Source organism: Mchenga conophoros, linkage group LG6 (assembly GCF_057382185.1).
Source record: "Mchenga conophoros isolate Kocher_MC1m ecotype Shallow Benthic linkage group LG6, M_conophoros_male_GT1.1, whole genome shotgun sequence".
Taxonomy (NCBI): Eukaryota; Metazoa; Chordata; class Actinopteri; order Cichliformes; family Cichlidae; genus Mchenga; species Mchenga conophoros.
Window position 1 is genome coordinate 23,956,352 of NC_140531.1, and position 26,392 is coordinate 23,982,743.

At 42.4% G+C, this 26,392-nt stretch overlaps 2 protein-coding genes across 3 annotated transcripts; one reads left to right on the forward strand and one right to left on the reverse strand.

Moving 5' to 3' along the window:
* The first annotated feature begins 1,253 nt into the window (after nucleotides 1–1,253).
* On the forward strand, nucleotides 1,254–11,268 carry rfc1 (replication factor C (activator 1) 1). The gene is made up of 23 exons (XM_085276923.1): nucleotides 1,254–1,402; nucleotides 2,673–2,819; nucleotides 2,907–2,982; nucleotides 3,497–3,592; nucleotides 3,687–3,973; nucleotides 4,068–4,139; nucleotides 4,271–4,348; nucleotides 4,438–4,779; nucleotides 4,890–5,003; nucleotides 5,096–5,275; nucleotides 5,609–5,713; nucleotides 5,971–6,391; nucleotides 6,494–6,606; nucleotides 6,713–6,827; nucleotides 7,131–7,219; nucleotides 7,467–7,604; nucleotides 8,303–8,398; nucleotides 8,490–8,743; nucleotides 8,840–8,957; nucleotides 9,170–9,315; nucleotides 9,421–9,634; nucleotides 9,882–10,064; nucleotides 10,155–11,268. Exons 1-23 carry the CDS (start codon nucleotides 1,400–1,402, stop codon nucleotides 10,248–10,250), a joined length of 3,483 nt encoding a protein of 1,160 aa, XP_085133049.1. The 5' UTR covers nucleotides 1,254–1,399; the 3' UTR covers nucleotides 10,251–11,268.
* Nucleotides 11,262–25,814, reverse strand: wdr19 (WD repeat domain 19). 2 transcript variants are annotated; one of them, XM_085276921.1, is made up of 36 exons: nucleotides 25,684–25,814; nucleotides 24,612–24,703; nucleotides 24,451–24,516; nucleotides 24,210–24,335; nucleotides 23,901–24,016; nucleotides 23,683–23,798; nucleotides 22,974–23,054; nucleotides 22,676–22,788; nucleotides 22,404–22,577; nucleotides 22,053–22,123; nucleotides 21,763–21,935; nucleotides 21,355–21,475; nucleotides 21,158–21,264; nucleotides 20,942–21,058; nucleotides 20,557–20,712; nucleotides 20,003–20,150; nucleotides 19,676–19,880; nucleotides 19,111–19,270; nucleotides 18,570–18,680; nucleotides 18,279–18,388; nucleotides 18,135–18,192; nucleotides 17,668–17,814; nucleotides 17,166–17,248; nucleotides 16,987–17,070; nucleotides 16,757–16,903; nucleotides 16,171–16,295; nucleotides 15,923–16,032; nucleotides 15,766–15,834; nucleotides 15,620–15,697; nucleotides 14,231–14,327; nucleotides 14,012–14,136; nucleotides 13,233–13,314; nucleotides 12,984–13,134; nucleotides 12,755–12,878; nucleotides 12,581–12,657; nucleotides 11,262–11,801 (listed from the first exon to the last, which is right to left on the reverse strand). In XM_085276921.1, exons 1-36 carry the CDS (start codon nucleotides 25,687–25,689, stop codon nucleotides 11,681–11,683), a joined length of 4,047 nt encoding a protein of 1,348 aa, XP_085133047.1. In that variant the 5' UTR covers nucleotides 25,690–25,814; the 3' UTR covers nucleotides 11,262–11,680. The 2 variants fall into 2 exon arrangements, with proteins under 2 accessions (XP_085133047.1, XP_085133048.1); XM_085276922.1 differs by lacking the exon at nucleotides 24,612–24,703.
* Nucleotides 25,815–26,392: the final 578 nt, after the last annotated feature.

Below are 26,392 nucleotides of genomic sequence, written 5' to 3' on the forward strand. Positions count from 1 at the left end.
GTTCAGCGACGGTGTTAAACACTACAACACTGTGCCCCCAAAACTGATTTTCTTTTACTTATACAAGTATACTGTTTTTGTTAAATTTCTGCTAAGCTCATGGTCAGTTTTTCCTTGTAGTTCATTATAATAACAATAAAACTGATGGATCAGATTCACTGAGGAGCTTGTGAAAATACTGAGATTTCTTGAGGACCAAAGTGATTCACAGACAGTTTCCAGCACATCCACTGGTTTGTTGCCAGAATGGCAAGTTTTAATTTTGAACATGTAATCGAACACAGACTACTAAAAGCAAAAGATTTAACCCTAAGACTTGCCTAAAACAAATGTCACATTTGTTACCTAGATTTTTACTTTTTGTTCTTAGCACAGCATTTCAGACTCCTCACAGCGCTGATACTTCAGTCTCACACAGACTGAGGTGGTTTGATGTGTGAGGCGTTTGCCTGACCTCAGGAACATCTTCAGGAGGACCAGGAGTCAAACAGACAACCTGTTCTAAAACCAGAGGAACTCAAATGCAACCTAACCTGAAGGTTTTCATAAACTCACCATGTGTGGTTTGTGTGAAAGTCTCACGTTTAAATGCAAGAGGAGCAGAAAAAAAAGATTAAACCTTCATTCCTCACAGTATCTATAAATTATTTGGGCTATACAACTCGGATTAAATACATCCAGGTCGCTTCTCTTCTTCATACTATTATTTTTTAAAGAACAAACAATAACGCGGAAGCAAGAAAGTGGATTTGCTGGGGGGAAAAAATGAAAGGAAGTAGTTTGAGTGGTGTTTTCCTCCGGGAGAGTAGTTTTTTTTTTTTTTTTTTTTTGTATTTGCATTTTTAGTTAGAATCTGTAGGTTATTCAAGTTTTAAACAATATTCAAACAGTGCAGACACTACAGTTTATTTTTATTTTGTATTGATTGCTCAAACCATATGTATTGTGGTCATTTTTTGAGTTTAATTTTAGTTCATATATTTATTTATTTTACTTTCAATTCTACAATTATGGATATGAAAGTCGAGCATTATCAAATCAGTGATACAGCTCATTGCTTTCAGTGGTAAAAGCGCGCAGATTTTACCGGAAATTCTTCACAATAAGAAATGAATGCAAAAAAAAAATCTGCTAATTTATACCACAACAAAAAAATAATTTTTGTTATTTATTGTTTTAAACTTTTTTTTATTTATTTATCTTGACATATCTGTAAACATTTAGGTTTTCTTTAGTCGAATAAAAAAACGTACTCGTGGTGACGCGGTGACGCACGCCAACCAGCTGCCGGAGCGTCATTTCCAGGCGACCGCGGACTCTTGCTTCGCGCCAAGCAGTTGAAGCTTTTTCTTACTTTTTTTTTGATAACAGACCAACACAGCGAGAAAGCGCGTTCATAATGGTACGTGACATATTTCAGCTGCTTTTTCACTCAAACCTGGAGCCTGTGTGCATAAACACAGCGGGTAAATATGGAGGAAATGATGCTGTTGTGTGGTTAAACCTTGCTGCTGCTACTGATGATGATGATGAAGCGCAGTGCGCAGTTAGCTCCTGCTAAAGAGGATAAACTTCAATCCTTTGGTTCAGGTGAAGCTTTGAGCAGCAGGTGAAGAAGGTGAAATCTGTGAAGTGTAAGAGCGTACAGTTTGTAGTTTGTGTAGCTGTGCGGTCTGCTGTGGAAGCACACTGACTAACATGCAGAGGGGTGACAGTTTAAAGGAAAACCATAAAGCAGTGGGTGTAGAAGGACACACACAGGTGCAGATGCTTCCTCACAGCTGCACTGCAGGCTACAGTGAAGCAGCAACATCTGTGGCATGAGTGAAAAGACTGAGCTGACTTTGAATACGTTTGTTTTTGTTTGGGTGCCAATAAGGTGATTTTAATTCACTTAAATAAAACTAAAGATAAAATCGTTTTGTTTGTTTGTTTGTTTGTTTGTTTTAAAAAAAAGCAAAATTAACTGATGTAAAATCAAAAGTTGACTCGTGGTGTAAACTCATAAAACCTAGCATAAGGAAATGTCCTTATGCTAAGATTTTCACTGGGAGTGACAGGATGAGGGAACATTCATAGATGTAGTGAGGACATGCAGAGGGTTGGTGTGACAGATGGTGGTTATGTCCACTAATGGGAGCAGCAGAGTGAAGAGGATGGCTTCATTCAATTAGGGAAAATATAGGGAGGAACTAGTGGGTATGAATATATTATCAAGGAGGGCCAGTCGGTATTAATTTATGTATCTGAGTAAGCATAATAAAATGGATTTAAGTAAAATAAGTTATTGGGGAACCAAAATAACTACAAATAGGTATAAAATAAGTGAGCTAGTCTACAGACAAGATTGGTAAATAATTAAAATAATAAAAGATTTCCACTTTTTGGGGAAAAAATGAATATAGCTGCCTTTGACTGTGAAATTCATCTTTTCTAATTTGCAAAATGAGATCATGTGCTTGAGCTGCAAAGATGTGGATGGGGTAGGATGGAAGGATACAAAGTCTCACTGAGATGTCAAAGAATGAAATAGTTTTGCATTCGTAGCTCCTACTCCCAGGCACTTTATGAGTCAGGATGTATAGTTTTGATAAAAGTGATTTTTTTTCCCTGTTTTTTTCCTTTTACGTAATTCTGTAATTCTTACAGTTTGTACTCTTCTGTGTGTGCAGGACATCAGGCGGTTCTTTGCACCGACGTCGGCTAAGCCTGCGGTGCAGAAACCTGCCCCGAACGGAAATGACAAACAGGAGAAGAAGAAGAAGAATTCCTCGTCAACGGACGAGGAGGTGAAAAAGAAGAAGAAAGAGGCCAACAAGGTGAGGAGCTGCCCCCTCTCCTTGTCTCCTTTCTCTGTTCCTCTTCATCCTGTTTATCCGGCTTTATTGTGGTTTCGTGTTCTGTAGGTCAAAAGCAAAAAAACTGAGGAGCAACGCAAGGATGGGGAGAAAAAACGAAAGAAGCACGCAGTCATAGCCTCGGGTAGGCATTTCCTCCACAGTGATGTCTCGGTGTCACAGCATTGTTATTTTTCTTAAGGTTTTTAAAGGATTTGTTAAAATACATTCCTTTAAAATGTAGTTTATTGCTGTTTGATGAGATGTATGCGGGGACTCAGCGACCTGCAGCATCCTCAGGCTCTACTGTGCATCTGGATTTAAAAAAAAAAAAAAAAAAGATAACACACATTTTCTAAAGTTTACAAAAGATTTAGCCTCATATTTTCATCCAAAGATGAATGGAAATAGATTGTAGATTTAGATGAGGACAGAATTATTAGCCGCCTATAAAAGTTGAATTTTTACCCCCTCAGAACTAGAAGAACTAGCAGGGTCAAAATGTTGTAGTTTTCAACAGTCTCACATGTGCTCCTGACCAATCACAGCTCATTCTTCCTCACCTAATTTTCTTCATGATCCCTTCCACTTTGAGTTTCTTGGAGCCTTGCAGCCCGTTTCTGTGCAGGGTTCTAGTGATGCGTTGTGTTTGTGCTCAGACTCAGATGAGGAGGAGCCAGTGAGGAAGTCGAAATCCCCCAAAGAGAAAGCGAAGACGAACAAAAAAGATCCCGTGCAGTACGTCTCTGAAACAGGTGATGCTTCAGATGTGCTCTTACCCCAGCGTTAAAGGGAAAATGTCCTTTTTTTATAAACGCGTGATAGGAGGCCTCTCTTTTCTGCTTGTAGACTCAGACAGCGACAACTTCCAGTCCTTGAAGAAAACTTCCAAATCCAAACAGAACGGCGCCGCAAAAACGACAAAAGCGGACGCCAAACAGTCGGGGAAGTCTCCCGTCAAGCCATCCTCCACCCAGGGAAAAACCACACCAAAATCTCCTCCTGTGCCTTCCACCCCAAAGTCAGCTCCGCCCCCTCAGTCCAAACAAACCCCCACATCAGTACTCGATTACTTTGGCAGCGCGAGTGTTCAGCGCTCGGACAAGAAGCTGGTAGCCAGCACCAAACGAAAGGCTGTGAGTACTGAGGCATTACTTCTGTGTGTGTTTCCTTGTTTTTTTTACTCATCCTCTCATGACTCAGTAACGATCCTTTGTAAAAACTCCTCAGCCGACTCTCACAGACGACCTGATAAGCGATGAGGAAATCGCCAGGCAGTTGCAGATGGAAGAGGACATGGAGGTAGGCTGATCAGCCACTGCTGGTTTATTTGACTTTGAATTAGAGCTGCTCAGTAAATTGACAGATGGCTTTGACCCGTAGTTCATTACAGCTCTTCTGCTGTTCTCATGTTTTTGCTGCTTCACTCTCAGCTGGAGAAACAGGTCCACGAGGATGAGGAGTTTGCCAGAACGCTGGCCATGCTGGATGAAGAGCCAAAAGCGAAGAAGGTAAAGGCTGCAAGCGTTAAAAAGGTTTGTGCAATTAAATTCTCAAGTTTATTTCAAGTCTTGTTTCTTTTGTCTTCCCAACCATCCAGGCTCGCAAAGGCTCTGATGAAAAACAAGTCTTGACCACGAGCCCCAAAAAGAAAGCCACAGACGCTGCCGCCCCTGGGAGCAGCTCGAAGACCAGCGTGTCTGAAGATGTGGTTAGTCCGTCTCCCAAAAAGACCACAGCTCCTGTAAAAGCCAGCTCCAAACTGGCCATGATGAAGAAAAAGGATGATGACAAGAACGAAGGGGTAAAGAGCAAAACCCCTACTAAGATGAAAATTTCTCCCAAAAAGGAGCCCCACGCTTCATCTATCTCAGAGAAGACGTTCACCCCCAAAACTGGAACCACGCCCACCGCACTTAAGACTTCTCCCAAGAAACCGGAGGTGAGCCACACAGACGACCTATCAGATCAGAGGAAGAAAAAACCTGAGCATATAGATAAAAATATCCACTTCAAACAATTTAAAACCCAGATTATTTGCCTCTGTCTCAGAGCACGAGCACAAGCCCTGACGACCAAGAGAAGAAGAAGGCCAACTCTTCAGCTTACAGGAACTTCCTGAACAGAGATGGACCACGAGCTCTGGGCTCAAAGGAAATCCCGAAGGTAACCTGTGCTCGCTGTAGACGCCATCGTTCAGCTGGCCAGCAAGCTTGCGCTGCCTTTGCTTTACTGCCTGCGTGGTTTGTGTTTTCCAGGGAGCAGAAAACTGTTTGGAGGGCTGCGTGTTTGTCCTGACCGGCGTCCTCGAGTCCATGGAGAGAGAAGACGCCAAATCTCTCATCGAGCGCTACGGAGGCAAGGTGACGGGCAACGTCAGCAAGAAGACCACCTACCTGATTCAGGGCCGAGACAGCGGTGCATCGAAGCTGGAGAAGGTGATTATCTCTTTGAACATGAATGCATCACCATATTAAAGGATTTGACATCAATAGAAAAAACTGTCTGAAGCCCGAGCTTTTATCTCACAGGGATTAGCTGTTCCAGCACCGATCATGTGAGTTATGAGTACTTTATCAATACACATGATAGAAAATAAGGAAATTCAATAAATTAAGATAGACTTTAAGGATAAACCGTTTGAGCTCCAGATACGAAAAAATGGCAGAAAATGATAATAAAAATTGCTCCTTTTTTCTTTATTATCCTCTATTTTTCCCACACACACGTGAAACATTTTGCTCCATAGTTTTGTTTCTTGCGTTTCTCAGGCGGAGAGCTTCGGCACCCAGATCCTCGACGAAGACGGTCTGTTGGAGCTGATCGGAACCAAACCAGGAAAGAAGTCCAAGTATGAGATCGCTGCGGAAGCTGAGGTCAGTATTGAAATTATCCTGTAATGTATGATTTAATCTATATATATATATATATATATATATATATATATATATATATATATATATATATATATATATATATATATATATATATATATATATATATATATATATATATATAAACTTATCTTGTGTCACAGCTGCTCATTTCTGCTCCCGGAATAAACGCTTTACATTAAAAGATGAATTTTACCCATTTCCGCTGGGTTTCTATACCCTCTGCTTTTGTCACATAGAGCAAAACCACAAAGACCAAGACGCCTCCAAGCCAGGCTTCAAAGAGCACCCCGAAGGCCCAGAAGATCTCTCCCTCTAAGGGTAATTCCAGATCACCTCACACCCCGAGCCCTTCAAAGACGGGACAGGCACAAGGCCGCGGTACCAAGACCAGAGACGGTGGGACTCCACCCGGGAGAGGCTCGGGTCAAACTGCGCGAAGGGAGCTGGGCCTTTCCTCTGCTACCTCTTCTTCTTCTGTCCCAGAACAATCATCTCCATCACCCACAGAAGAGGGTGGCAGCCTGCTGTGGGTGGACAAGTACCGTCCACGCTCTCTGAAGGCTGTGATTGGCCAGCAGGGGGACCAGAGCTGTGCAAACAAGCTGCTGCGCTGGCTGCAGAACTGGTACAAAAACCACGGCAGCGGCAAACCAGCAGGTAGCAGAAGACTGAACGTGATTTGTTTTTGGTCGATTTCAGCTTTTTAAACCCGTCTGTGCTGAAGTCTGCGTGTGTTCTTTTCTGCTTTCTTCTATGCAGCGGCTCGGTTTGGTAAGTTTGGAGGGAAAGACGATGGCTCAGGATTCAAAGCCGCTCTGCTCTCCGGCCCGCCAGGGGTGGGAAAGACCACCACGGCTGCCCTGGTCTGCGAGGTCAGCGTGAAAACACACACAGATTTATTGTGAGCAGTCTGTGTGCGTATTGAGCACGCCGCTCTAATCTCAGCCTCGCGTTCACTGCGTCTGTGTCGTCCTGCAGGAGCTGGGCTTCAGTTATGTGGAGATGAACGCCAGCTGCACTCGCAGCAAAAACAGCCTGAAGGAGGTCGTCGCCGAGTCGCTGAACAACACCAGCATAGAGAACTTCTACAAAGGTCACTCCAGCTTTCAGCTGCCTTTTATACAAGTGATTAAAAATGACACGCAGTCTGTGCACAGGCTGTTATTAAAACAGCAAAGGTAAACAGATGTGGTTGTTGTTCTCGTACAGCAGTGACTTCTCCATTAAAGTAGATAAGAGCTCATTTATTCCACTTTTTCTTAAACAGCAACTCTGGCTGTGCTTTTACAATATTTATGAAGTGCATGCTGGACAAACTTTTTAATAAATTAACATAACATACAAACGATTAATCAGTGACACTTAAACCTTCTTCTTGTTTCTTGGCGTTTTGCAGGCACGTCACAGACAGTGAGCAGTAAACACGTGCTGATCATGGACGAGGTCGACGGCATGGCTGGTAACGAGGACCGCGGAGGAATTCAGGTAAATGACGGCATTTTTTTTTTACAGACTGTAGAGATCTTAACTTTTATAAGTTAAAAGTTTTAGATTAGGGAAATGTGGAAAATAAGCACTCACAGGTTTCAGCGCTGGTTGATGGTCGACTGAGCAACTGCAACAGAAAATAGTTCAGTCTGATCCTCAGACCTCTCCAGCTGACCTTTAGATCACATGCTTATTGGTTTATTTCTGTTGTTTCTTCGATATTGATGTGTTTCTGCTCCTGTAGGAAATGATCGGCCTTATTAAAAATTCAAAGATCCCCATCATCTGCATGTGCAACGATCGGAACCACCAGAAGATTAGATCTTTGGCCAACTACTGCTTCGATCTCCGCTTCCAGAGACCGCGAGTGGAACAAATCAAGGTACTCACACATCTGTCCTGTATATAGCTTTCAGTATAGATGGTGCCTTTCCAGATGTGCAAACACTAATCAGAGCTTTGCATGACAAACTTGTGTGTTTTTTAATGCAAGGGCCTGAAGATTTTCGGCATTGTCCTCGTGCACAGAGGTTTCTCCAGATTGTCAGAATCTTTTGAGGAGATTAACTGTAGATGATAATATTTGAAAACTCTTTACAATTTTGCATCGAGGAACATTATTCTGAAATTGTTCTGCAGTTTTCTGCAGATTGGTGAGCCTCTGCCTGTCTTTACTTCTGAGAACCTTTTTCTCTGTAAGATTTATTTTTAATACTCTGTCATGTCACTGTCCTTTTGCCTGTTAATCCAATTAGTTGCTAAATGTTCCTCCAGATGTTTCTTTTTAGTACCACTTACTTTTGAGCCTTTTGTTACTGCCATCAAATTCTAAATAAGCTTAGTTTAAACATTTGAGATGTTTTCTGTGTTTAATTGTGTTTTCTTTTATTGTGGATTTTATTAGTGAGGTTTTAAAATCGTTTCCTCCTCCTTTTATCTATATGTAATCCAGTGTCCCAGCTGCTTTTGGAGTTGGGTTTGTGCTAAGTGACAGAGTGATGAACACTAGAGTTTCAGTCACCCAGAGAAACCACAGCAAACAGCATCTATGACAGTCGCGCTTACTTCTTCATTTCTCAGGGAGCCATGATGTCCATTGCTTTCAAGGAGGGAATCAGGATCCCGCCCCCAGCTCTTAACGAAATCATTTTAGCCTCCAATCAGGATGTCCGACAGGTAAAGAAATCAAAGCGTCAACTCATAACGAGCCTGAGATGGTTGTGTCCTGTGGTTACCTCCTTACCACTGTGGCTGTTTTCCTCTCCAGGTGATCCACAATCTCAGCATGTGGTCAGCCAAGGACAAGGTGATGACGTACGACCAGTGCAAGTCCGACGCAGCCAGCGCACGCAAGGACATGAAGCTCGGGCCGTTTGACGTCTGCAGGAAGGTGTTTGCCTCGGGGGAGGAGACGGCCCGCATGAGCCTCATCGACAAGTCGGACCTCTTTTTCCACGACTACTCGCTGGCGCCGCTGTTCGTCCAGGAGAACTACCTGCACGTGCGCCCAGCTGCTGCAGGGTGAGAGAGGCCACCTGCTTCATCCCATGCGTAAAATTGACCAAGATGTCAAACTTTTATTTTAAATTTGCTCGTTTCCTTTGTTTTTTTTGGCAGTGGCAACCTGAAGTCCCACCTGGTGTTGCTCAGTAAGACGGCTGACTCCATCTGTGATGGCGATCTGGTGGATAGACGGATCCGCTCAGGACAAAACTGGTCACTGCTACCCACCCAGGTAACTAACACACACACACACACACACACACACACACACACACAAAAGCATTGCTATCATGAGAGCGTGAAAAACAGGACAGAAAGCCGCTCAGTGAGCCTTGAACGTTGATGAAAGGCTCCCTGTGGGATGCATACACAGGTGCTTCTCTGATGAAAGCCCCTGATCATACTTCTTCTTGTGTTTGTGTGTGTCTGTGTGCATATTTGCAGGCCATTTATGCCAGTGTGTTACCAGGCGAGCTCATGAGAGGCTACATGAATCAATTCCCGATCTTCCCCAGCTGGCTCGGCAAGAACTCCTCGACCAATAAACACTCACGCATCGTGCAGGAGCTGTCCTCGCACATGGGTTTAAAGTCAGTGTTTCTTCTTTATCGTCTTAAAATGATGCTTTTAACACATCGCTGAGCTCAAACTGCTGCTGCAACACTGAATTATTTTATCTGCTTGGCTCTTTTCAGGACACTGAGCAGCAAACAGGCGGTCAACCTGGATTACCTGCACTACCTGCGACAGGCGATTCTAAATCCACTCCAGAAGCACGGAGCAGAGGGCGCTGCCGAAGCCGTGCAGCTGCTGGACAACTATCAGCTCATCAAGGAGGACGTGGACAGCATCATGGAGATCAGCGTCTGGGGAGGACAGCCCGACCCCTACTCCAAACTGGACTCCAAGGTGAGGAGGTGGCAACATTTAAAAGTTTTCCTACTGATAATGACCGCTACTACTGAGGCCCCCTGGTGGTGGTGAAAATGTTAAAAATCTACAGAAGGGAATAACAAAAAGTACCTTTAAAACCAAAGTTATGACGTGAATGATCTCAAATTGCTTCGTCAATCTCTGCGACTCATGAGAACAGAACTGGATGTCTTTACGTCCCAACAACCAGCGACTTTTGACACCTGTCGTTGTCACCTTCCAGGTAAAGGCCGCCTTTACACGGACATACAATAAAGAGGTCCACCTAACACCATACTCCCTGCAAGTGGTGAAGAAAGGCCGCCGTGGTGGGGGAGGAGACTTTGAGGGAGGGGAGGAAATAAGCCAGGAAGATCCGGAGTCTGAAGACGAAGGAGAGGGGCTCAAAGCAGACGCTATGATTAAGGTGAGTGCATTCAAGCTCTGGGATCATTATAAGTGTTAAGTTCACCTTTCTGTATATTTCTCACACATGCATTCCTGTTCTTCCCTGCAGCACAAGAAGGCCAAACCCACCAAGGAGTCAAACAAGGAGAAGAAGGAGGATTCTGGAAAGGGCAAAGGCAAGGGCAAAGGCAAGGCTAAGAAATGACCCGAGGAAGAAAACTAGCTGCCCTGGACTGGACTGATGATGTTCTCTGAACTTGTATCTATCCAAAGTAGTAAAACTGGTCCCTTTAAACACTTGAATACAGACTGAGGAGCGTCGCACCTGGTTTTTTTTTTTTTAACTCCAAATCTCGCCATACTGAACAAATGATGTGCGTAGTCTTCTCGCTCCACCACCATCATGTCTGTACATCTCTGTAGGAACGTGTCTCATCAGGAGTGTCGTTCACTCTTTCTGATAATGCGACTTTGGCTGGAGGACTGTTTCTTTTTCTACAACTACAGTACAGAAATGCTTTTGCTCTGCAGTCAGCACAGCTTCTTTTTCCTGTAAATTGCAATTTTGTAAAAAAAAAAAAAAAAAATCCAAACAAAAATACACGAGTATTAATAGAGAAATGTGTTGCCTAGTGACTTATTTGAACAATTTGTCTATATTTGTATATAGTTGAAAAATGTTAAATATTCTGAGGATCCAACAAGAGGGCTTATCTCATGCACCACCATCCTGACGATAGCCGAGCAAACTTGCATTAAATCGACTCAACAGAAAAAGCATCCAACTGTGGACAGACTCAGCTGTGAGCAACTGCAGATTGTGGTGACTAAATGGTTGCCCTTTTGATCGGATCTGCCACAGGGTGAGAGGTGGGATACACCCTGGACTGCTCACCAGTCTGTTGCAGGGGGAATCATCAGTTAACCTTACCCCACTAACTGCATGTCTTTGGACTGTGGCCCAAGTTCTATACAACAGCTGCCTCACAGAGCCCTGAACAAGAATTACATGGATGATAATTGAAAGAAAATCTGAAGTAAGCTCAGACAGTAACCCAGAGGAGAGGTGAAATTCTTCCACTCTCCTCGGTGTATCGTCGTACTGCAGTGACTGATTATAATTTGAAAGAGACACAAAGAGATCTCAAGTGTTTCAGCTTGAGCTCTGGAAATGAGCTTGTTGCACAATTTTGATACCAATGGTGATAAAATAGAATTTCTTAATAAAAAAAACGACATTTTTATTGAAAATACACATTTTGTTAGAAACATGAATACAGAACATTTACTGACCCCCCTCCCCCAAACACACTGGACTACCATATTAAAAATGGGAAATTTGGACATCTTTATATATTTATACACACACACACACACACACACACACACACACACACGCGCACACACACACACTATAAATTCAGCCACCAGCTCGCTGCAGCTGACCTAGTTGATGTTGAATCCTCAGAATACGGCTCAGACCCGCTCTCTTTACAGCCTCCTGCTCTGCAAACTACAGCAAAGTGCAAATGTGCTACCTGTGACTTACTTGTCCTCATATCTCTCTCTCTCAGACTCTCACACACACACGCACACACCCAACCACCCACCCTCTGGTTGATGTCTGTTGTACTTTTACTGGGTTTCATCAGGTTCGTAGGTTTGCAGGTATTTTGCACAGTCGGAGATCTTTATCACCTGACTGGCACTCAGACTCTCAGAACACATAGGACATGATGTCTCCCTCTCCAGCAACCTGGAACAAAGTTCAGTTTACACGTGAACATTTAAAATTTCTATTAATTACACTAATTGATTCTGCTTCTCTTTGGTGAGAAAGAATACAGCCAGAGTACTTTTAACATTATTTAGCACAAAGACATGGTGAAGTGGTTAAATGGGTTTTTCCTGTTTGTTTGAAAAGATAAAAAGTTGTTGAAAAAAGGGCGTTGAAAACTTTCTATCACATAAACTAGAATAACAAAGTGACCATTCAATGGTTTTATGTGCTGTTCTGCAAATGCGATGTAGATGCCAACAACAGCTCGAGCTCATTTAATTTGGGTGAGAATCAGGTGAAGATCAAGGAAATCGGTAAAAACTTTATATTACTCACCATTTGTTATGGATCGTCTTAAATTTCAATTTGTTAGATCATAACATAAACGATTTAAAAACACGCTTTAGATTTTTATGAACGCATCAAAACTGGAAATAAAGTGCCGAGTCTGTCCCGTATGAATCACTGTTAAACATCAATGAAATGCTGACAGTGTAGATGGCTTCACTCTCAGGAGGTGAGACCACTCTAATGTTTAAAATAAGAGAAGCTTCCTCTTAAAGTGAACATTAAGATTACTAAGATTACTGATAAAGGTGGAAAAGTATTCAGCGCTCCAATAAAAATATAACTTTTGGGAAAATAACAAAAACAAATTTGACTCTGTCATGTTCAAAAATAGTCAACAGGGAAACCAGTTCACCCACTGCTGGTGAACTGCTCACTATGGTTTTAGATGTGAGTGTGCCACTTACAGGATGAACTGTGAGTGCAGTGCAGGGAATTCACAATGAGGACAGATGGACCAGTCCTCTTTCAGCATGTGATGACCCTGAGGAAGAAGCAGATGGATCGAGAATCAGATGAAGAGTATACGGGTCTGTCTTAGTGAAGAGCATCACAGTGTGTGAGCGAGCCGTCCTGTGTACCGTGGCGATGCAGTAGGGCAGGTTGTTTTTGCAGGAAATGCACAGCAGTTCGTTTTGCGGCAGCTGGAAGCCACAGAAGGGACACGGAGTAGTTTCCTCCTCCAGCTCAGACTTATCCGGGCGACTAGGGTGCAGATGGGAATTAAAATGAGGAGTCAGGGGCAGAATGGGCAAGAGGAGCTGATAAAGCAGAGGATGGATGAAGAGGGTAAGGATCACACGGACTCACCGAACCATCGCCTCAATCTTCTTCCTGTATTTGGTGTCGATGTCATTGCGATACTCCGGTCTCATCAACATGGCAGCGAAGCTGAATGCCGAGTTCTTCAGTCCAGCGCGGTGACATTCGATTACTGCTGACGTCAGAATGGGAACAACATCTACCCACACGCAAACACACACCGATGAGTTTTTGGCTTTTCACCAGCGTTTAGGTTTTATCAGCCATCATGTGAATCGGACTGACGGGTTGACTCACGTGCAGGAAACTTGCTGATGTTGTTGCTGACGCGGATGAGCATCCGTGCCCCCTTTAAATGGTCTCCTCTCTTTACATGAATCTAAATGTAACAACAACGAGAAGCAGGAGTCAAAAAGGTGCTTGTGTGAGCTCTGACGATATCAGGAGCACTTTGTTTGAAACTTATCCACATCTGCAATGTTGATAATTACAGGCTAATATGTTGAGCACAATTTGTTACCTTAAAAAGACTACTGAAATACAGTACACTGTAGGTGGCAGTAATAGAACATAACGAATGTAATTCTTATACTTTGGAAATAGCAGGATCGTGCTGAAAAGGTCAAACCATAGTTTTAAGAGTCAAACAGTCCAGGACCCTTTGATGGACCCACAGAGGTAAGAAATAAGTCTGTATTTGTAGTTTTATATGTAAACAACACAGTCGACCCTGTCGATAATGGCCAGCCTTCGACTCCGCCTCCATCTGGAACATCTACTAAAATCTTTTAATTAGGACATGCTCATTTTATCCCAACCCTCCCACCCTTTAAGGCAGACAGCGGCCCCTCCCTGAGCCTGGTTATGGTTTCTTCCTGTTAAAAGGGAGTTTTTCATTCCCACTCTTACCAGATGCTTGCTCAAAGGACATCATCTGATTGTTGGGGTTTACTCTGTATTACAGTCTTTCATTTGCTGTTGTTTTTCTATCCTCAGCTTTAAATTTACAATTGTCCAAAAAGACAGAAATTGCAGACCGTCCGAGCAGCTGCATGACAGACGTGTGCTGTACTCACCTTCACCAGTAGGTAGGAGTGGAGGATCATCAGATTGGTGGCCATCTCAGCAGGGATCTTAATCTTCTGAGCCTGCAGCTCTGTGTACATGCTGAACAGCACGTCGTGGGCATTACGGTAGTTCCCTTTGGAAGTTACACACAAACGATTGGAAGTAAGCATGTTTTATTGTGCTGTTGCTGCCCACACATAAATATGTTTGTGTGAATCTGTTTGCACCTGCACACTGCTCTTCTCTGGCGATGATGATGGCAGTGCGAGCTGCCTCCCTGTACTGCTGCAGGGCCATATACAGCCGGAAAAGGTACTTTGCATCCTGGGAGGAAAAGAGAAACATGAACTAACAGATTTAAAAAGTTTCCCTCTCAAGTTTACTCAGGGCTCTAGCTGCATAAAACAGTAACAGCTGCAAAACTATCTGGTTTAAATTGTGTCTTTGCCCGACTGGTGACCCATCTATCAGAGGCTTCCTGTGACAGCTGGGACAGCTCTAACTCCCCTGGGACCCACCCACTTTCAACTGCTCCCTTTACAAGTCATCACAGCAGATCATCTCTGTCCCTCTCACCCAATCCCTAACGTAATCATCTGCCACACCAACCCTCCGCATATCCACATTCACGACATCCATGAGCCATCTTCTGTGGTCTCTGTCATTTTCTCCAGCCTGGAAGCTCAATTTTCAACATCCTTTGTCTGGTATATCCACTGTTCCTCCTCTGCACACATCCAAACCATCTCAGCCTTGTCTCTAACTCTCTGATACACTAATTTCCAGTATATCATTTCTAATCTAGTCCATCCTGGTCTCTCCCAATAAACGTGACACATGGTTTAGGAAATAGACAGTGGATAATTTAAAGCAAGAGATACTGACACATAAAAATCTTGCAAAGCTAAACTAAACTAAAAATTCAACAAACAGAAATGAGAGAATAAATAGCAAACACTTGCCCACTTTCTCTTAACAATGGCTCATGTGCAAATTTTCTCTGATATATCAGCAAGCTTAGAAAATACTGCAGATACACAGTCAGCAACATTTGTTACCAAAACACAGGCATTTATTCATTTATTTAGAGTTTAACACTCAAAAATATTATCTGCTGACATACTAGCTCCACTGTAACTGTCATCAGACATTATGCAAGTGATGGTCCATCCTGACTGCAGGAAAAAAAATAACACCTTTCTACAGCAGAGACTCACCTATTTTAACCATCAGGCATAAGAAAACTGCCTCAAGTGCTTAGAGTTAAAACAAGAAAGCCTCAGCAGTATTGAAAATCTTCTTCTTCAGTCCTTCAAAGTAATGCTTACTACAGACAATCTGTCAAACAAACTCCCGGCTGCTCTCTAATCACAGATCTGCTGTCCCATTACCTCTTGAAACACAACATTTGTGAAGAAAGTCTAAATCTTCTGGGTCCTTTTTAATATTACATCAAAAAACAGAAAACTCACGACTACAGCTGCTCACTGAAGGCGCTACAAAGAATATATTCACAGGGAGAAAAGGATGTAAAAATACTGCAGAACAATAATTTAATAATCAGAATATGCTTGCTGAGTTCAACCTGAAACTAAAGGCTCTAGTGATCCAGTTACCTTGGGCATGCCGTCACTTTCCCCCATCAGGTAATCTATCAGCTGATTGGTCAAAGAGTTGTCCTTGGCCTGGCCAACCTGGAATACACACACATCAATAAAAGAAATGTCGCACACACACACACTCTTTAGCTCACAGCTCTCACCGTCTCAATCGCCATCTCGATCGCCAGGTTGTCTTCAGAGTTAGGGCACAACAGGAAGTGCTTCAGCGCCTGACAGTTGTCCAGAAAGAAAAGAGCCGTCTGAATAACAGGAGTCATAAAACTAAGCATGACTGATGAGTGACTTCATCGCTCTTACTCTGCTGTACTGTCCACACTTTTGAAAGAACTTGCCAGCCTGCAGGTGCTTCTTTTCTCCCTCAAAGTACAGAGCGATGCTCTGATAGTCCTCCTGCGTCGCCTCAGAACCTGATGAACACAAAACCCACCAGCCATGAAACAACAGTGAAAACTACGCATAATTAAACAGAATAACACAAAGAGAAAACAGCTCAGGCCTCGAGCAAACACTGCAAAAGGGAAACACATTTCCAGAAACAGGCTGACCGATGATGTCTGCGTAGACCTCCATCTGTCCGTGCTGCTGCGCCAGCTGGAAGGCTTCGTCGTTGCAGTGGGATAAAACCAGGAAGTGGATGGCTGAGCCATAGTCGTTCAACCGCAGAAAGAACCTGGGGTGCACACAAACAGACAAATGGAAAAAAATAAATAAATCACCAAGCGGAAACAAACAGAGCTGACAGAAAATTAATGAGCACCAACCCTAACAGGAATGAATCCTTAAAGCCTTTAAACATCAAGTACACTGAACCACAGCTACTCCCAGCTTCTACTGTGATCCTCCTAACTGTCATCCATCACCTGTTAATAACATTTACAGGCCTCAAAGACATTCAATTCTCTAAATCTATAGTAATAATAGTCATTGGTTGCAGCTTTGTGAATGCGAATGTATCAGGCACCAGTTATCCAACCTTCAATCTCAAGAGGTCACTAATAAAATAACACGGTACTGCCAATGTTTTTGTACACTCAGTGCCTTTAATTTGTTAAGCTGTAAAAGCTGTCCCTTTTATAATAAATGTTAAAAAAGTGAGTTATTTGTTGGATTTTAAGGTCAGTAAAATCCTACCTGGCAACCATCTTTGCTCCGTCGATGCTCTGCATCTCTCTGACGATGCGAACAGCTTCCTCTGGGTTGTTCAGGTGGTCCAGTAGCACGCGGATCACGTTGTCCCAGTCCTTCGCGCTTTCGTAGGCTCGTGCCGCATCCTTGTATCTGTGCACACAGTTCTCAGGACGTCAGGTTCCCTTTCAGCGATCCACACATCACAGCCACAGGTACACAAACTAACAACCTACTTGCCATCCGCCTCCTTGGCCTTTGCATACTGCAAATGAATCTTGGGAGAAGAGACATTTGGAAGCAGCTCTCCCACCTTTGTCCTGAGAAAGAAGCAAAACATAGTAAAATCCAACCAAGATGATGAGAAACGTGCAGATTGGATATGTTAGTCAGGGTTTGTTCATATTTGCCTCACCAGTTTTTGCAGCGAATGTAGACAGAGGCCGCTTTGTCATAATACTGTCCTTTTTCATAGAGCTGAGCAGCTTCAGAGTATTGCTGTGATTAAGAAAAAACACACACAGATGAAGATATGAACAAGACACACCACCTCTGATCTGTAAATGCAGTCGTCTCCATTTTTCAAAGTCTGACAAACAAAGTAAGACAGACTTTGACTAAAATATACACAGCATATGTTGTGTACATTTCTGCTTATAAAATTGGTAGAGACGCAGCTGAGACTCACTCCAACAAGGCTGTTACTCACATTCAATTTTTGCTCCAGTTTGTCAAATCTCCCCTGGACTCGCAATAAGGACAGGGATTATTATATTTTTAAATTCCCACAGATGTCCCTTATCCGTGGAGCCTGAGGTTTTTCATTTTGGTCACATGGTTTTCAAGCTGTAACTGACTAAATTTAGGGATGCTTTTTTAGGTGGAAATGTCTGCCAAAAATGTGGGGCTGACTCTACCTTCATGCTCTCCAGTATGGCCCCACATTCCTTCTTGAGAACTCTGCTCGGGTGCTGGATAGCCTGAGCGGCTCCTCTCCTGATGTCACCCATCCTGATGGACATCCTGGCCACACCTGCCTGGCACGCCTCATCGTGCTCCTGGAACTGCCCAGAGAGGGGGAAAATGAGAAAAATGGCTACAAACACAAAACTGCTTTATTTCCTTCACCTCTGACTAGAACCTTCAACTGCCATCTTGTGCAACAAATAGAAAGAATATAATCTGTAATCTGTAACTTGTGCTTGATGTACAGCGACCCTCCAACCTGCCTTCAAGTGTCCTCTTTGTAAATACAGGGAGATGGTGAGCAGGAGATAAGACTCTAGGTGACATTTTCAGCTATGAAACACTTAAAAAATAACACTAAGTCACAAACATCCCTTAAAAGGAAAAAACTGAATCGTCAACATGAGATTTCTCTTACTTTGCTGTTGTGGGTCATGCCTTTTTCATAGTGTGCCAACGCAGTAACATAATCTCCACTACAAACAGAGAGAGTGAGACATTTAATGAGAGTGTAGACAAATCAGGTCTGTACTAAACCTGTGCCGTGTGTGTAAACACTTACACAAATTCTAGATGAACAGCATATTCTTTGGATATAAAGGGAATCTGATCCTCTGCTAGCCTCTTGGCTAACATGAGAGCACTGTCCCAGTGCAGCAAGTCTCTTCTCATCTAATACACACAAAGACACACACACAATACCACATTAACAATATTATCGTTACAGATGTTCTGCATGCAGTAAAATCTCATGATTGTAATGAACAGCTTAACATTTTATGCATGTGACACCATAAAAAATGCAAGGAGTCAATTTTCAGTCTCTTAAATGTTTACACAGACGCAAACACACCTCCAGAGCAGCGACTGGGGAACTCGAGGACAGATAAAGGTCTTGGGCCCGGTTGTAGTCCTCCAGAAACATGGCCAAATGTCCTGCCAGTAAATTCATTTCCTCTGTACCCTGGAAAGAGAGAATGACATAAATACTAAGAGAAAATGAGAGAGGAAACAAGTGGACCAGTCTAAAATTAGAACAGACAGAGACGATGTCTGTCAGGAAGAATCTGTGACATACAAATTATTTTTATGTTTATTTAAAAGGGACAATGCATATTAATTAACATGGGAGCATAACTAGTAAATATGCCAGATTTAGCTGTACAGGCTACTTTACATCCGTGGTCCCTGGCAGGTTGATGGCATCATAAATTAATCAACACAACCAAACATACAGAGGGATGTGAGCATAATTAAAAAACAGAAACAAATGTAAAATAAACACATACCCAAATAGCATATTAAAAATCTAATGCTAAAATCATTTTATGAAAACACATTAGAATCAAGGACTTTCAGTGAGATTATGTCTAATCAGGAAAACGTGTGTATACCTGGATGCTCTGCAGAGACAGCACCATGCCGACATTGCCACTCATGCGGTACACCTGGATGGCCAGCTCAACCTCCATGTGGACCAAGCAGGCTTTGCCCAACTCTGCCCAGTCTGCATTAGTGCCTGCAGACTTGCACAGAGCCCAGGCTTCGTGGAACCTGGACAGGAAGATTATGTTATTTATAAGTCCTTTACGGTTCTTCTCGCCTCCATCAAAGTCGTCATTGGCTGCCCTAAAATTGCAATTTTGTAAGTTAACAGACTGCTTATCTTGAGTGAAAATGTAAAAGCGGGTAAGAAAAGTAAATCAGTGAAAAGGGATGAGTGGCTTTTTCAGATGCTTTCTTTTATATCAAAATGAAGTTTGGTAAAAATGTTTCAAATTAATAACTTTAATCTCTTCCTTCATAACAATCTTTCAAAGCAGCGCAAAGCAAAACCGACTGCAGACGGGACAAATTCATTCCTTACATTAAACATTTGCATGTGAACCAACAGTGATATCACTTTAAGGCCTTTTCCACCTGGAGCACACACAGTTCAGTGTTTCCAGCATCGCTGACCTTTTGAGCATGAGAGCCTGGGCGAGCTGCCTGCTGAGCTCTGCCGATGAGTCTGTCGCCGTGCGCTTCAGGAATGAGTGTGTGCTCAACTCCACTTCGCTGATTTTACCGCTCGCCGTTTGACAGGTCAGCTCACCGTTGTGAAAGAGCAGAGGCTTCTGGGAAAAGGGGAGCGCAGTGCTCCCTACTAACACCACCTGTGGGCCTGAGCAGAGTCACAGAGAGAGGAAATACACTTAAAAATATCACCTGTAGTAGATTTGAATGCATGTGGGCACTGATGTGACCTTCTTATTACCGCCCCGTGATGTGGTGCCATCCCCCTACCATAGATGGTGGTTTTATGCAGGGCGTAGGTGTAGACTTTGTCATCATCATAGGCTACAAACACCCCTCTGTCTGCATGCCAGTTGTCCCAGAGCACTCCTGTGATGGTGGGTGAGAAGTTGGGGAGCTCAAAGCAGGACTCTGTTGCCTGCAACACACACACACACACACACACACACACACACACACACACACACACACACACACACACACACACACACACACACACACACACACACACACACACACACACACACACACACACACACACACACACACGTATGTTACTGTAATTCTAAAGACGTTATGCCCCCAAATTAATGCTGAAAGACTGCACTTCAATCATATCTTGATTGCTTGATTTAAAACCCAGTGTGGTGTTGTACAGATGGTGGTGTCTGCTGCTTCTATTACTACCACAAAATGTAACACACAGTGACATTCATCTTGGTGAAATATTAGTTATCTTATTATAAAGTTTCACTACAATATACTCAGGTACTTTATATGCTTTTTTATTTAGGTGAATATTAATACTTTTAAAAATCACTGACGTTTGCAGGGGAGAGCAGGAAGCCGCTGTTCTTGTTATCGATGAACACCAGTCGAGTGCCAATAACATCAGGGAACACTTTCCTCACACCAACTGAATGGCTGTAGCTGTTCACTGTCTCCCAGTCCTCCACCAGGACAGACACCACACTTCCAGACTGAGAAAAACAAAAATTCAAGTGATGTTAGCAAGTGACAAAAAACCAAACAAATAAACAAAACACTGAGGGGGAAACAGGACAAATATGACTGACAAGAAAAACACAATTAAACTAAAGATAAAAAATATATATTTAATGACTGACAGTGTTATACTGATGTCCCCTCATATAACTATGACATGTAGATTTTGTACAAAGGTGGGTTTTTTTCTCTGATCGCACTCACATCAGTGCCATAGTAGAGGAAATCAGCAGTGAGGGCGTGGCAAAGGATGCGGCCTTTTCTGTCATTGTCTGGAAAAAGCTTCATCTGCTTCTTCTCGTCCTGATCTTTGCCTTCAATCTAAAAACACAACACATATACGGAGGCCTGTAGTTTATTCATGAGATAAAACAAAAAAACGATGAAACCTGCTCGGTGATCAGTCACCAGATGGCTCACCACATGGAGCTGGACTTTCCCCTCAAACAGCGCTGCTGCGTAGTCAGAGTTAAGACACATGCTGGCTATTGTCCCCAAATACTCGATGTCCTTCAGCTTATTAAAACCTGAGACACACAGAGACATTTCAGGGACGTAGAAGGGCAGTGATTCACTCTTGGAAACCTGATTCACTGGACACACAAACACACACACACCTGGTTCCTGGTCTACCAGGGCGTAAAACCAGGCTCTGTTGTTCATCCCCACAGCCACATGGTACGGTCCCACTGCAATGAATGTGGGCTCTACTTCCACTTCTATCGTTACTGGACTCTCCTGAAAACACAGCAGCAGATTCTCATATTACATATTTAAAGAAATCCTTCCTCTGTTTAAGGGCTGCTGTGAGCCTGTATGAGTGCACTAATCCCTCGACTCTATTAAAAAAAAACCCGGTTTTTAATCCAAGTTGTTTGAGTTCGTTGTTTTTTGCTGATTTTCTTGTTTTATTTTTCATCTTGTTGCCAGCAGTAAGCCACTCTCCTATCTCTGCTGTTTTTTGTTTTTTCAGAATAATAACTGATGATAATTATAAGAGAATCCGTGTTTGTGTGTGTCCTTACCTCCTCCACCTGGTTGCAGACAGTGACCTCCAGCAAGGAGGTGAGGTAGGCCAGCCGGGTGCCGTAGCTGTCGCCAAGAATGGGCAGCTTTGTCAGGAAGACATGGAGCGTCCCTCTCTGTGTGGAAAGTGCCAACAGCTGGCCGTCATCTGTCCAGCTCAGCTGATCCAAACCTGTAGGAGGAGACACAGCGGGATCCACAGTGATTGAAGAATGTAAGATGGACTATCTGGATGGCGGAAAAAAAACCCTAAAACACCCCCAAAACAAAACAAAAACAACAGCCTCACCTTTATTCTCATCATCCAGCTGAATTATACTGCTGATATCTTTGCGATCTGACAGCTCGTGGATTTTTATGCTGGAGCAGAAGCACAGGGTTAGATTTTTCCCATTTACAAATAATTAAAAAAAATAAACAACACTGAAATGGCAGCCCAGCTGCTTTATTGAAAGTCTGTGTGCATCCTCGCTTGATGCTGGTGAGATGGCCACACTATTGAGTCCATCTTTACAGCTATAAGTGTGACACAGCTCATTCCCTCTCTCTCTGGATTTTTGTGGGGCAAAAAAACCAACAAAGTACACTTTTTTTTTTAACATCACACGAAGATTCTGAAGAGTGGTGGTGTTTTGCGTACCTGTTGTCCCCACAAGACGCAGCCTTGTTCAGTGCTGTGGAGATGGCCACGCTGTTGAGACAGTCTTTATGGTTGTGAGCCTGATAGAGCTCATATCCTATCTCCCTGATGTGTGTGGAGATGACCACAAAGTATCCATGGGAGAAACCAATGAGTATATACCCATCACCATACCTACACAGTGCAACAAAGATGGCGAGAGAACACGTTTTACTGCAAATAACTCAAGCGTGATTACCAAAGCTTGTTGTGTGTGTGAACAGATGCAATACCAGCGGTAGGACACAATGTTTCCATAGCGACGCTCGAAGGCTAGCTCTATTGGGTTTCCAGGGTCGTTGATGTTGAAAAGCATCAGTATCTTCTTGTCCACAGAAACACTCACCTGAAGGGTGGAATAACGTGCACTTTTTCCATGACACATTTCAGACATCCTAAACCTTTTATCCCCTTCATAAGAAAAATTGATTTTAACTTTTCTGCAAATCCCAGCTGTCATGTTCAAACAGACCTTCTTAAAATTCATCTCCAGTACAGGTTCAATTTGAAACTAGCAGAAAGCAGACTCACTGTGCTCTCTCCTTGAGCTGACCTTTCATCCGTCTTCATCACCGAGAAATAAATTTCAGCAGGCTCACCGCGAACTGTTGTCTGGCAAAAGATCAGAAAGTACACTCGGTCATTAAGGCCTGCTGTGACTGATTTTTAGTCCAGTTCAGATTTAATTTGGCGTACCTCAGCCTTTTCTCCCTGTTTCCTGAATAGCTACTTAACATCCACCCTTCCATTGAATCCATTTCTGATGTGGCTTTAACAAACAGGTCTGCTCTTTGGGAATCACCTTGTTGGTGCAAAAATACTATTATGTATTATTGTGCATTATGTACTATTACATTATGCCTGTCACACTGTGTTATGTTTGGCATTTTTTACAGATTCAACCAAAGAAATTATGTGTTTTTGTCACAGGCGTATAGTAACAAAATGCCTAAAGATACAACTTAAAATTGCCTGCTTGCTAAGCTGTCTGTTATGTAAAGAATCAACACTGGTTCACACTTTGAGTTAGCCTTCTTTAGGCTTGAATGATCCCTTGATCAAATGGCTTAACAAACAAAGCACAGACTGAAGTGAAAATGAGTGAAAAAGCAGCAAATGTCCAAAGAAAAACTCTGAAAGACCTTCAGAAAAACTGGAAAACAATTCTTAAAGAACATTAAAAAAATTATAAGACATGAGGGCTGATTTAAGATTTTTGCACACTACTGTATTTGACTACCTGTCTGATGGTGTCTCCCTCATGATTGCTGATACTCAGCGTGTTGTCGTCACCCCCCAGAGCCAGCAGATTCTGGGAGCTCCAACAGCCACAGGTAATCTTCTTGCTATGTTTGCCTATCAAGTTCGGAGAGAAGGAGGCAGAGAATCAATATTACAGAACAGACTAAAGACCATTAAACCATCCAAGATTATATATACAGTTGTGTTGTGTGTTACCCAGCACAGGGATCTTGCGTGAGGTCTGCTGATTGTAGATCAACAGGTTTCCTTTGACTGTTCCGACTGCCAACAGCGGGCTAGTCTTTGACCACAAGATGAAAGACATCTGATCTCTGTTTGAAACCATCAACAATGAGAACACAAAACGTTTAGCTTTACTTATTTCAAGATTAGTGTTCTGTTGAAACAGGGAAAAAAACATATTTGCAGTGAAATTATGCAATGACTAACACTTGCATCACTTATTCAGCAATTAACTGTAGTAGAATGATGGGGTTTTATTTTCTCCCTCTGAAATGGTCGTACCTCATACCGCTGTCTATCTGGGATGTTTTACTGACACTGGCATCCCAGAGAAAGATGGAGCTGGATTTTGCAGCTATCACTGCCAGAATGTCCCCATCCTTATCCCAGTCCATCCCCACACAGCGTCTTACAGAGAAAGAGGAGAAAGGAAGTTATTAAGAAAACCTGAACATTCAGTGGTAATCAGCTAAAACTGTTAGATGACACAAAACTGGAATCTGAGTGATTTTCTCACACTTACCCTGGAAGGTTGATTTCAGTCCACTTGTGTCCATGTCGATCAAATATTTTCACTGTGTTGTCCTGTCTGTGTGATTGAAAATAAAGCTCAGTCGAAGACAAATAGCAGACTGTTACACAGCCTTCTCAGAGCTATTTTGTTAATCAAAAAGGCATACTCACCCTGCAACAGCGATATAATTACCAAGGCTTTTCTGCCACTTGTACAGCAGGTTAGATCCCGCCCAGGCTTTTTCAGCAAGTACAAAAACACTCTGTGGATTTAAACATGTCCTTATAGGTTTGTTTTTCCCACTCTACCAATTTTATAGGTCAAAATGAAGAGCATTATAACACAGCCAGAAAAGGGAGTCGCTCATCATCTTCTTGTCAAATCCAAGAAAATGTATCCAAGTTAAAATTTTCAGGGTACCTGGTAACTGATTGTTTCCCCAAATAAATCTGTTTTATTGATTAGTATCACTTCACATTTCTCACCTATTTGTCCACACCCCACGGTCTTCAAAGCCACTTATGTATGGGGAGGATGAATTTTTGGAGAGGTTCAAAGTCTCTCTCTGGCATAAGTTTTAGCAATTCAATTAAGTTATTTTTTCATGTTAGCGCCCCAACCTTAGAGACATACAGTACTAAATTTATGGAGTGCCACTTCAACGTAAAGTTTCATCTTATTTGCTTCTAAATACATATTAAAGCATCGTCTAGAAAGCTCCTTAATCAAACTATATCAAAACATGTGCCAGCTAGCTAGGTGTACAACATACCCATGTACTGGATGCAACAAAATACACCCGCAGAAGTTACTTATAAAACAGAAAAGTGACAACTAACTTATTTTAACTTAGCTTAAACTCATGTCTGCGTTATCATTACAAAGATTAGCTCAGCAACCTAAAATATTTTAACAAAAACGCACAAAAAAACGCTGTTTAAAAAGACGGGTGACAAAGGAGAAAGGTGCTATGGGTAATATTATTTTAGCTGTGAGTATAGAGATTTTTGTTATCATTACTGTGACTATGTTTGCCAAAACAGCCCGTTTGTTCGATTATTGGATAATACACAACGCAACACACATTTTTAGTGGACTTTGGTCGACGTTCAGTCTGTCTTCAGCTAACACTTGGCTAACGCTTGGTTTCTAGGAGGTGAATAAACGCAGTTAGCATCCAGCTAAACGTGTGGAACGAATGGAATGAGTGAACGAAAATAAAATTAATTTATTGGTACAAACCTTCATCGCGATGCTGTTTTGTCGTTAAATATTGGAAAGGACAGGTATTCACTTCTCAAAGCATCTCAGATTTACAGATATGTGTATGTATTACCCACAATCCTTCACTCTGAAGCGTTTGCGGTTTGGCGCTGTCATGGCAACAGTCAGCAGCCAATGAGGTTCTGTACAGATGAGAGCGATCAACAGGTTTCAAGCAAACACTGTAAAAAGAAGATGTAAAAGATAAAGAGGAGGTCTCATATTTAACAGTGGGTGTTGTTTAATATGGATTTGTTCTATATTTAATACACAGAATAAAACACAGATTACTAAATAATGGACACCGAAGAAAGCCGAAGGAACTGAAATATGTCTCTCCGCATGTGAATTTAGCCTTTGGCAGCAAATAATTTTAATGCTCTGGGCATTATCTCAGAACAGATATGTACTGGTTGCCCTTCATATTATAGCATGCAACAAACGGTGTGGATGCACTAAAATAAGAGGGAATAATTTAAGGCTTTACAGGAAAAGACAAATAATTATATTTTAAGAAATGTTAAATAGTGAGTAAGTCATTTTAAGTAGTGTGTAAGGTGTTCAGGCATTTTTACATGAAAGGACACACAAATTATACTATAAGTTATTTTAAATAGGGGATTATTTGTGGAAGTTCTCCTGTTCACAATGTAAATACGCTGTCCGTCTTGATGCAGGCTCAATCATC

Bases quoted from the DNA above. Each gene is read 5' to 3' on its own strand.
- wdr19 (XM_085276921.1), bottom strand. The intron at 17,071-17,165 runs GTGAGGCAAATA...CTTCTTTCTCAG, and splicing joins TACATTCGCTGCAAAAACTG to GACAAAGGTGGGAGAGCTGC. The intron at 12,658-12,754 runs GTACACAGGACG...CTTCTTCCTCAG, and splicing joins TGCCCTACTGCATCGCCACG to GGTCATCACATGCTGAAAGA.
- rfc1 (XM_085276923.1), top strand. The intron at 4,140-4,270 runs GTAGGCTGATCA...CTTCACTCTCAG, and splicing joins AGATGGAAGAGGACATGGAG to CTGGAGAAACAGGTCCACGA. The intron at 7,220-7,466 runs GTAAATGACGGC...CTGCTCCTGTAG, and splicing joins AGGACCGCGGAGGAATTCAG to GAAATGATCGGCCTTATTAA.